Below are 11,762 nucleotides of genomic sequence, written 5' to 3'. Positions count from 1 at the left end.
GATTTTGCAGTTCTTCATGGTTCAGCTTAGGAAGGCTATATGTTTCTAAGAACTTGTCCATTTCTTCTAGGTTATTGAATTTGGGTTGCCATGTGTGCTGCCATGAGAGGCTGGTGGCCACGCTGGCTGGCAGCCATTGTGAGCGGCCGGCAGCCAGTGAGAACTGCTGTGAGCAGCTGACTGATGACCAGAGACCAACTACCTCAGCGAGGGGAGGGGGTAGGGAGCACAAGGCTCATAACACCAGCATGGGTCAGGGAGCTGCACCCTTCACTAGACTGAGAAACAATGGCTTGAACCAGAGTGGGTGGAGAGCAGGGAGGCGGAAGAGGGGGGAGAAAAAAAGACAATAAGTTAAAGACAAAAAAAGCAAATTTGGTTGGCTTTTCTGCTACTAGTAGCAGGAAGCATTTTCATTGAAATATTCATGCCATGCACGTTAATTCTACCTGATAATTTCACATCACAGTTCTCAAATGAAATGAGACATCTCATTTCTTCATCTCAAAGAACCGAGCAAGAGTGACGTTGCCACCCTGGGATCAAAGAGAACTTTCCCTAGCTGTATGCACACTGCAGACATTACCACTGGCTTACCAAATTCTCCTGGATGATGTTTTGCACAAATAATACAGAATATAATTAAAATATGCATAAAATGAGCTTTGAATTTGCTTGAAAATAAAATACTTGTCTCTGATGGTGGAGAAATTATAAATGAATATTATTTTGAAATTAATTTCTGAACCAATGATCTGCTCTTTAGATTTGATTTACATTTGAAGCTGACTTCAGATGGAACGTAATAGCAGAACCCATCATGTTCTTAACTAATTTAATTGCCTTTCTCTGAAACTTATCCAACTCCTTTGTATTATTGAAGTTCATAGAATTGAGAACTATATACTGATTAACAATTATAGTTCCAGAATGTTTTATGCAAGGGTCAAAAAATGTTTTGATTTACATTTCTAGCTTTTTTCCCCATCACGTACCTTTTGTCAAGCTTGTTTCAATCGTTATTATTTTCAGTTTGTATATATTGTCCTTTTAAACTTTTGACTTAATTTTTCTATTATGTAAAATATTTGAATGTTTCTCAAGATAAAACTATTAAATAAGATATATTCAGGAAAGTTCTGCTTTCATCTCCATCTCCCTCAATCTTTAATTTGCACTATAGGCAACGATTTTTTATAATTTTTCCATTGTTTCTATTTACACATATGAGTAGCTAGCTAGGTAGCTAAAGTAAATGGACATAGCCATGTTTTTCTCTTCTCCTCCTGTATCTTGTTAAAGGAAAGGTTGCATATATACAAACTCCTGCACCTTCCTCCAAACATATTTTGGAAATTATTCTTTGGCAGAGTAGTTTCTAATTTTCTTCCAGCTGCAGAGTATTTCATTGTTTGGATATACATCTGTGTATTCATACTTTCCCCCTTGTTTCCCCTAGCATTGTCTCTGGTTTCTGCTAAGATCCATACAGGATTCTCCTGTGACACACAGGTTGTCACACAATTCAGAGGGCCTCAGAAATTATTTTCAACTAGAGTTGCGATTTTGTCCTGATGGCCTGAAATCTATTTGTGGGGAAGGGTGCATCTGAAGCCAAAGTGTAAGCATGCGACTGATTTTTATCTGAGACAGAAAAGAGATTGAGGGATTAAAGCCCGCCCTTAATCTAATAAAAGGTGTTCAAGAAGTACTCAGGTTTAGATACACTCGTTAAAAAATCAGCAACAGAGACAAAAGAATGTGATTATAAAAATTTGAAGGCATCATGAACTTATAAGTTATCTGCATTTCTTATATTTGTTGTCCCCTTTCTTATCCCATGGGATGAATGGACCTGTGTGTTCGGATTCGAGAATGCAAAGATGGAGGCCACCATGATATGGGGTCATTAGGGGCTTTCTCCTAGCTCAGCTCAATATGGCTAATTACAGGAGGCAAAAACCCAAGAAAATACAGGGAAGTAAAGAAAACTTCCATATCACGTGACCAAAATTCAGGAATATAAATGAAAACCATTACTGAATTGTGATGAAATCCTCTGTTCCTTTGTACTTCTTGTCCTTAAAGCTATATGAAGCAGGTGATTTTCACTCCATATTTATTTAAGAAAAATGCTGTAAAGTAATGTGTGCGGAGCTGAGATCAGATGCACAGGGGACAGTGAGGCTGAATACAAAGGGGACCAGGAATGAATGAGGAGAAGGTACTGCACTCAGTACTGGGGACGTCCAGGTCAAGGGTGGGGACTGAGGGAGCCGAGAGGGGGCACGTGTTCTGCAGAGTCACTGAACCAGGAGCAAACCAGACCCTGAGGAAGCTCTCTCTGTGGAATCAGAGTCAAGCAGGAAACCTTTTCATGCTGCGAAGAAGCTGGGCCAGAAGGCTCTTCTCTGTGTCCTCTCCTTCACTTCAGCTCAGGAGTCCTGCAGACAGAGGTCAGTGTCGTTTTCAGACCTAACACTACAAGCAGCTCCCTTTCCCCTCTCAGGGCCTCGTGTTGTAACACTGCAGCAAGGAGGGGAGATTCCTAGGTCTCCCTGAGTCTTTTATTAAGTGGAGAGAAGAAGCTTTAGTGTAAACGGCCTGACCAGAAGTCAGATCCAAAGTCTTCCCATTATTTCTGTCTCCTGTCTGTCACCTCTACCTTCTATTCTTGGGAAACTGATTATGTCTCTAAAAGAGGATTAAACAGCGTTACCTGTTGGTTGAAGTCCAGAGTGTCCTGAGAAAGAGAAGGAAGAATATATACTTAAAAGATATGAAGGTAAATCTATCCCCAAACACAACGTTCCCAGCCCCCGAAACCCCTCCTAAAATTTGTCCAACATCACAACCCACGTTGCCTGGTACCAGAATAGAGAGGAGAGCAGAAACGAGAGCCTGAGCCCATGGAGTTTCTGTCCCAAGCCCAGGTCCCATGTAATTGATCAGCCTAACAGCTCTTCCTTCATTTGCCCCTGTATCCTCAGCCAAGTGTCCATGCATGTTAACCTTTTCCTTATCTCTACAGGCCATCACTTCTTATGCTTCAACATACCAACCATGGGCTGTTGATTTCTGGATTTCCAGGGAATCTGAGGTCAATTGGGGGAAGAAAGTCCTCATACAAGGCCTCTGATACACAGAGAACTAACTCGAGCAAAGTCCTATTTCCTCCCCCATAAAGCCGATGGGGAGTCTCAGCTGCCAACAGGTTCCTTACCTTTCTGATTCCTGAAGTAGATGAACAGCCCTGCCCCGAGGAAGAGCAGCCCCAGCACGAAGCCCCCGATGCCACTCAGCATCTTGCTCTGTGCAGAGTCAGGCTGTGCCCCTGAGACAAGAAGCTCCTTTTAGTGATTTTCCCCCCAAATCCAAGTTCTCTCATTGAGACTTTGGGATTGGGAGCTTTGAGAATGGGGAAGAACTAGAATAATTGGCCATTTCTGGGAAAGAGATTTAAAAATCACTGAGCAGATACAAGGACCAGGCACTGAACTCACTGAAACATCACAGCCCCAACATGGGTCACTACTGCAGCATCTGAGTGACGAGGAGCCCGGGACTCAGGGAGGTTGTGTCACTTGTCTAGAGTGACAGAGCTCATAGAAGGCAGCGTGGAGACTGGACTCCCCTCGTGTCAGGAAGGTCCCCACTTTGTAGCGGACGCACCTCTTCTCAGGTCACAGTGAACAACTCAGAGCAACAGAGCAGAAGTGCCAGCCCAGCCCGAGGCAGGGACTGGTGTCCAGGGCCAAGGGAGAACCATGAGCTGCGACATCATGAGAGGACTCAGTAGGGGCCACATCCTCTCTGCCTGCCAGGCATCGGGCCTCCCCAGGAGCTACAGGATTTATAGAAACTATCACTGCCCCCCCCCCCCATGACCTGTACTGAAGGACAGGAGAACATGAGCCAATGAAAACATGGTGGAGGAGAAGAGAACCCTGACACCCAGGGATAAGAAAGTCCCCTCATGGTGGGTGAGGCACTTGTGAGGTCAGAAAGCTTCTCACTCCATTCCACTGTGATGGGGCTCGTCCGGCTTGGGTGCTGCACTTGGCAGGTGTAGACCTCTCCACGCTGAGGAACTGTTTCCAGCATCACCAGGGTCTGGAAGGTCCAGTCTCCATTATGGATCAGGCCCGTGGAGACGACCCCAGCCTCCTGTTCCTGGCCATTCCGCCACCAGCTGACTTCCACGTGGCCTGGATAGAAACCATTCACGGAGCAGACCAGAAGGTTGTGGTGCTGCAGGCGCTGGGTCTTTGCAGGATACACGGTCACTGTAGGCTCCGCTGGGAGAGAAAAGGGGCGGGGGGAGTACGTGAGGAAGGCAGAGGACATCTGCTTGGGTGGCTGCAGTCCAGCCTCCAGGCTCCAGTCCCAGATCAGGTCTCGGGCAGGCCTCCCTCACAGCTGGCCATGTGGCCCCCAGGAGTCAGCATGAGCCTTGGGTCTAGTCTTTACAGCATGGGCCATTAGATTTGAGAGATGTTGAGGGCTTGTGGGTATGTTGTTCCTAGTGTGAAGTAGTTATTCATTGTTTAATTGAAGTGTTTACAAATCTTTGCAAGGCACCCAATGCATTAATTCAAAGTGTGATTTCTGGAGCAGGGCTGCCTGGGTCCAGATTCAGGCTCTGCCTCTTACCGGTTGGTCCTGGGAGAACTTTTACATTCCTCTCTCCCTCAGCTTTCTCACCTATAAAGGGGGTTAATACTAACTTACCTCTTAGGGTTATGTGAGGATCAATGCACCCAAATATGTAAAGCAGTAACTGGAATTTAGCCTTCAATATATGTTAGCTATTTATTATCCTTGTTCACTTGGAGAGAAAATATGAGTCAAAGCTGTGTGGATGAACAGGGGACAGCTGCAGGTAGATGGTGAGCTAGAGCATGACATCCTGGGAATGCTACACTCACACCTGAGAACACCTAGAAATGGTTCTACCCTGGGAAGCAGGAAGGACACAGGTGAGCTGAGTGCCAGGAAAGCCTGAGTCCTGGAGGAGAGGGAAAGGAGCAAAACATGAATCATTTAAAAAGTTCTTATATTTACACTCAGCTGATCCATCTCTCTTCTTTGCAAACAAGCAGATTTATTATTGGAATTGTTATTTTATAATTGTCTCTCTTTCTCAGCTGACATTTGGTTCAGGACAGGGTCTGGAACTCACTACTGTGTGTGTTTAGTGCCCTAGGCAATCCCTGGCACTACCAGCCTCAATAAATACAATTTGTTTTTATAAAAAATATGGATAAACCAGGGGAAAAAATTTTTTACAGTACCACAAAATGATATATTTAGATTGGTAGTCAATCATTGCTAACAACTTTGCAGTATATTTCATTAAATAAAAATGTTTAAATTCATAACATGGAAAATAATGAACCAAATCAAAATATAAATCAAATTGGAGAAAATGGTGAATCAAATATCAGCAAAGTGTTAATCACACTGCATAGAAAAATCCATAAAATCACTGAGAAAAACATCAGGACACCAGAGATAATAGGCAATAGATAATTCATAGAGCAATAACAACAATTAGCCAAAAATATGTGGAAAATGTTTAAGAACTTTAGAAATCAAAGAAATATAAATTAAAAATAAAAAGTCTGTTAATCTTCAACTGAGTGGCAATATTGAAACAAGATCTAACTAAAGGCAATATGAGGTAAATTGTTACAACTACATAAAGAAATAATATATAACTACTTAAAAACTACTAGCATTATATAAATAGTAATATCGGTATGTTAAGTAACAAAATTATAATTCCAAAAGCTGGTTTCACAATCCTTTCAACTATGTAAAAATATATATACACTAAGAAAACCCCCCAAGAAATTTAGACCTAAAAAAAGCCTTAGAAAGATCAGTGGTGTATCAGAGGTTCCCCCCACTCCTCAAACATTAGTCTAATACTTTTTCTCAATGAAATGTTTATGCACAAACACATCACCCTATTCCAACGGTTTCAGAATTAAGAAGCGTGTATCCAAGACAGACGGTGACTCGCCGCCTCACATTCCCCCCAACCTTTCACATTCCTCATCTCTGCTCCCCTAAACCTCCACCCAACCACAGACACCACCGTAAATTTCCCTTCCCTCACCTCTGAGCCCCCATCCATGCTTCCTCCACCTCCTGTCCCTGCACTGCCGCTCTCCCCCATGTCACCTGTCCACAGCGGCCACCGTGGTCCCCTGAAGCCTCCCTGCAGCGCACCCCCTCCCTCCCTCCGGGTCCTCGCACCCCCCACCCTCCCTCCGGGTCCTCACACCCCCACCCTCCCTCCGGGTCCTCGCACCCCAGGCCACGCCCCCACCACACACACTCTCTGTCCCACCTCAGCGCACGCGCACCCCTCACACACTCGCCTCACAGTCACACACGTACATCACACTGTCTCCGACATCACGCCCTCACACGTCCCCTCAGAACTTGCGCACGTTCACACACAATCCTACACACTCACCCCAGTGACCACACACACACACACACACACACACACACACGCCCCCGCCGCGCTCACCTCGCCGATGCACCAAGAAGTTATCTAACACCCCGTAGTTGTGTCTGCACGCTGTGTCCACCTCCGCCCGCTTCCGCTCCAGGATGTCCTTCTGGCTGTTCCAGTACTCGGCGTCCCGCCGCCCCAGCTCTGTCACCGCCACGAACTCCCCCACGTCGCTGTCGTAGCGCACGAACTCCTCCCGGTTGTAGATGTATCTGTCCACACTCCGCACCCGCTGCGTCCCGTTGGTGAAGTAACACTCGCCCTTAAATTGCTCCAAGAAATGTGCTGTGGGGACAGGAAGGGTCCGGTCACACTGGTTACACACTGACGACGACGTCCCCCAAAGCGGGGCGCCCAGGTCGGGTGGGGACACGAGGACGCCCCCGTTTTTGGCCCCGCGGCGCCCCCACACCAGCTCCCGCCGCTTCATCTTTAATCCGCCCGCGGTGCGCGGTGCGGGAGGGGGGCCGGCGGGACTGGGAGCGGGACAGGGATGTGTCCCATCACCGCCTCCTGCGCCACCTCCTTCTAGAAGCCTCCACACTAAACACACCGCACCCTCCTCTCATCCCACACCTGGTCCTTGTACATGTACCGCCTCCTTCCTTCTGTAAATATATCATTGTCGCCGACCTGGTGAGAGGCCTGTGCTGCTCCTGGGAACCCGAGGGAGGAAACCCGACGTCTCTCTACTCCTGGAGCTTAATATTCAGTGCAAGTGAGGAACAAAACCCACCTCACAGAATTCACACAGGAGGGAGAAACGTCAGAGGAAAAGTTCTAGAACAGAGAATAGTAGGACGATCTAAATTACATTAGGGTGCAGGGAAGGGGTCCCTGAGTGACATTTAAGATGTGACATGAAAGGTTAGCTTGCTGTGAGCTGGAGAATCGTGTGTGTGTGTGTGTGTGTGTGTGTGTGTGTGTGTGTGTGTGTGTGTGTGTGTTTGGGGAAAAGGGAGGCACATTTCTGATAAAGGTAATACCATGTGCAAAAGCCTGACAGAACTGATGAACTTCCTCCAGAAACCAGAAGAAAACAGTTCTCTGACGCACAGGCAGTGAGAGGAAGGAGGGGAAAGCTTAGACTGGAGAAGCAGGTGGAATGGGCCCTGAAAAGCCTGTGGGTGGCATTAGGTGTAACTTTATACAGAATGGAACAGGAAGCTACTGATGAGTTTAAGGAGACTAGAACCGTGATGCAATACAGGCCCACAATGCCCTATTTGAATTTCTAAATCCAGAAATCTGAGAAAGTCTAATCTGGGGTGCCAACCTCATTTGGTAAATCTGACCTAGAGTCAGTCAGACATGTCTCAGAGCTCTTATTGGTCAATTGGCCACATGTGCTTCTGCCGTTTATGTTTAACTGAACTAAGAAGATTTATAAAAGAGATTTAAAAAATTCTGTGGGTCAAAGTGAGACCAATAAATGGGAGCATCTGACTTTATCAATACAATAGAATTACTGAAAAAGATGGATACAAGTTACTGAAAAATACTTGTGGTCACAATTTATGACTTATACCATCTGAAAAATCTGTGATTGAAAAAGCTGCTGTTAATTATGAAGCAACTGAGAATTACATTGAAACATTTGCTAATATTGTACCTGATAAAAACCTTGGTCCTGAACAAATGTATTTTGCTGGAAAAATAGCTCTGCACTGGGACTAGACCCTAAGAAACCACCCACAGTGTCTAACAAGAGAGTATGAAAGCTATTCTGATTCCAACCAAAAGATGACTGTTCCTGAGTGTGTGCACTCTGCAGGCTCCCCCAAAACACAGTGGGCCGTGACTGGAAAAAGCCCAAATCCAGGATACCTGAAAGGGGTAAGCATTTTACGTGTGCATTATGTTCAAAGAAGGAAACATGAATAACCAGACAGATATTTTCTAGCTGGCTCAGTAACCGCCTGTGTCAGTGGCTTATGTTCAGTGCAGGCGAGCTGGGCTGTGAGAAAACGGTAAAACATGACTGTCCGCGTACAATTGCTGTGCCACATACAACACTCCTGAGGTTCTTGTAACAAGTTTTGGGTTTTTATTTCCCCCACTAAGACAGCTGTGTTGAAATTTTAGAACCAAGGAATTTCTTGTTCCATGAAGAGCAGGTATAAACAATTTTTAAAACTCTGTTCCTACCGAGGTTTACAGAGGCCTACAAATCCACAGCTTTCTGAAAGAGGTCAGATGCTCATATTTATTGTGAAGCTAACAATAAATCAACTTTAAGAAATGTATGGCACAGACTTTAGGCTATATCCATCTTTTCAAATGGCCTAGCAGATGAAGACTTTGAAAACTATGTCATTATGGGAAGAAAATCATATCAAACTTCAATATATGTAAAAGCTTATCAGCTAAAAAATCTAAACAAGGAAGAGGCTGACATAATATATATATATATATATATATATATATATATATATATATATATATATCCTGAGCACTGACAGTGATGCCTCAGTCACAGAATTCTGTTGGGCATTCTGAGTTGTGGAAACATGGGAGTGAAGACAGTGAGCGACTCACCCACTTGTTTGCTCCCCTTCAGCCACTTCAGCCTTCTTTCTGTCCCTTAAACGCAGCACACATCTTCTACACTTTGCCCTTTCCCTATTCCCTCTCTCTCTGCAATACATGCCCCTTATCTTCACACGGCTCATGTCTCAAATGTCTCTAAATGTCACTTTCTCAGGGAGGAACCCCCAGCCGCTTGAACTGAAGTCACGTGAATCCAATTTTCTCTGTTCCATAACTGTGATTTTTTCTTTTCAGAGCACATATTGCTCTCTGAATTTTTTTCCTTTGTTAAATGTTTATTGTACTTTGTTCCCTGACTTTAGGTAATTTCCATGATAGAGGACTTTTCTCTCTTATTCAAACAGAATTCTCTGAGCCTAGAACAGCCCAGTACAGAATTGTTGCTCAGATGGGTACCTGTGGTCCAAGTGAGTAAACCTGGGGTGTTGGGAGTTGGTCATTGTGGGGGTCCTGGAAAGCGAGAAGGGGCTCAAGCCCCAACAGTCTTTACTCTGATGACACTTTATATCCCTTCCTCTTCCTGTGAGAAATTTACACAATCTTCCTCTTTCTCCCACTACTAGTCACAGGTAAGGAAATGGTGATTTTAAGAAAGAAAATTTCATTAAGTTTCACTGTTATAGTGCTGAAGGCTGTGCAAACTTCGGGGATTCTCAGGAATGTGATAGCATTGCTAGGGAAAGAATAGGGAGGAGCTGGAAGGGGAGGTAACCAAGCATGGTAATTAAGGAACACAGAGGACAGGACAAGTGAACTTATGGAATGTGGGACCAAGACCCCAGGAGACCAATGAGGTCCCTGACTTGCTTACTGGCTTTCAGCCTGTGGGACGGAAGGAAACTTCATGTTCTCTCTGTACTGCTGCTCAGGGTGTGGAGTTTGAACCATAAGAAATTGCTGATATTTGACTATTGTTTTTATTACACAAACAGAATTTCATATAATTTATGCTCTACTAGTTGAATCTTTTTCTGTGCTCAGGCCAGAAAAATGGGAGAGGTAGGAGAAACTTATAGTATAGAAAGGTTCAAAAGATTCCTAATGAACCTGAACCTGCCAGGCTTTCAGAAGGTGCCTGAAGTCCTTTAAGGCTTCAGAGAACAGCCCCCAGATGCTCCTCATCGACAGGCTCAGCCTACGTCGTAAGGGTCTCTGCTTCCGCTGCAGGGTGCTTTCCATGGAGGAACAGAGGGCACTAACCCCACCTACTGTCCGAGAGCCTCCCGTATAAGGGACACAGGCCTTGTAAACATTGGGGTTCAGGGAGAAAGGAAAGATATTGGGGAGGCCTCTTAATCCATCCCCTATATTAGGGAGAGGCACCAACGTCACAGTCCTGCTGAGGACACAACACAGGATCTTGGAGGAGAGGCCCTTCTGATTCCTTTTGACTTCCCATCAAATGTGCAGAGAAACTTTCCCTGTTGCTGGCATAACTCAACATAATAAAGGGAATCACTGGATGGGCAATTATCTTGACATCATTGTTGCTAAATCTTCTCAAGGTCCCAATGGAATGGGATGCAAGGCTACAGAGGTTTTATTGGAAGAGAGATGAGAAACACACACACACACACACACACACACACACACACACACACACACACACACACACAGGCCCTAACACAGCTCTCTAGAGGACAAGCAGCCAGGCTCCTTTGGTTGTGGAATGAACTGGGGATCCATATGATAAATATATGTGGTCACTGAAGAAAGTGTCACAGTTTTCTAAGGGATGTGGCCTGGACACAGTGACAAAGCTAACTCCCTCCCTTCCCCCACCACCCAATAGCTCACCCCCCAAGCTGTGCACTTACCTGGGGGGCCCCTGGCCCAGGCCAGGGGAGGACTCAGCCCCATCAGTATCACAGTCAGAGCTGCTGTCCAGGAGCCGCCGGGGAACCACAGACACACCATGCTGGGGAACGGAGAGGACAGGGCACAGGGAGCAGGCGAGTCTCAGAGGGGACTGTGGTTTTACTCCAGCCTCAGCCCAAATAATAGAAACCAAGGCCCTCATTTCTCTGTTCCTGAATTGAGTAACCTCAGTGTTGAAGAACCAATCAGCACCGGAGATGAATAGCATCATCAGTTGCTGGTCAGAGATTCAGTGTGAAGGTCCTCTTCTGAAACTTAGAATTTCCTGCATTAAAAGCATGGCTTAAGCTCAGTGCTTTAAAGGCTTGATCCAGTTGTATCTGAAGCATTGGGCCCCTGTTGTGAGCCAGCTCTGCGCTGGTCCATGATGTGCACACAAGTTCAAGCCTTTTAGGAGCGTTCATCTCTCACCTGAAGACAGAGCTGTTCTGACAAATGTATGAGTGAGTGTTAGGAGTTGAGAGGGTGGAGGGAAGATGATTGCAAGTCAGGAGACCTTTAATCTGGTCCTTATTGCATCATAACTTAGTGTTGTAGGTTTGGGGAAATACTTAACCTCTCAGATTAAATGAAGGCACTGCGGTCTGTCAGGTATTTCAATACTGGAACATTCTGTGATTCTGTGGACACCTGGCGGAGCAGCCTCCCCTAGTAACTGATGATGTGACTGACTTACAGCTGAGGATTGGAGAGTGTAGTCTGCACCTCCTCACGGGGAGGGAGGTCTCTGATCAACTGAAGGGTATTGAAAGTTGGTCAATAAATTGACCTGAGTGAAAGGGTTTTCCAGGTTTGTCTCCTGTTG

At 45.5% G+C, this 11,762-nt stretch overlaps 1 protein-coding gene across 1 annotated transcript; it reads right to left on the bottom strand.

Annotated features, from left to right (window-relative positions):
- Positions 1-2,102: 2,102 nt before the first annotated feature.
- LOC109436745 (DLA class II histocompatibility antigen, DR-1 beta chain-like) lies at positions 2,103-11,092 on the bottom strand. Its single transcript, XM_074332740.2, has 6 exons — positions 10,897-11,092; positions 6,545-6,814; positions 4,017-4,298; positions 3,224-3,334; positions 2,720-2,743; positions 2,103-2,444 (listed from the first exon to the last, which is right to left on the bottom strand). The coding sequence occupies exons 1-6, from the start codon at positions 10,994-10,996 to the stop codon at positions 2,431-2,433; spliced, it is 801 nt and encodes a 266-aa protein (XP_074188841.2). The 5' UTR covers positions 10,997-11,092; the 3' UTR covers positions 2,103-2,430.
- Between the last annotated feature and the right edge of the window lie 670 nt (positions 11,093-11,762).

Source organism: Rhinolophus sinicus, chromosome 2 (genome assembly GCF_057876585.1).
Source record: "Rhinolophus sinicus isolate RSI-liver-muscle chromosome 2, RSI-T2T, whole genome shotgun sequence".
Classification (NCBI taxonomy): Eukaryota; Metazoa; Chordata; class Mammalia; order Chiroptera; family Rhinolophidae; genus Rhinolophus; species Rhinolophus sinicus.
Note: the sequence above shows the minus strand (reverse complement) of the source record. Positions and strands in the feature narration are given on the sequence as shown.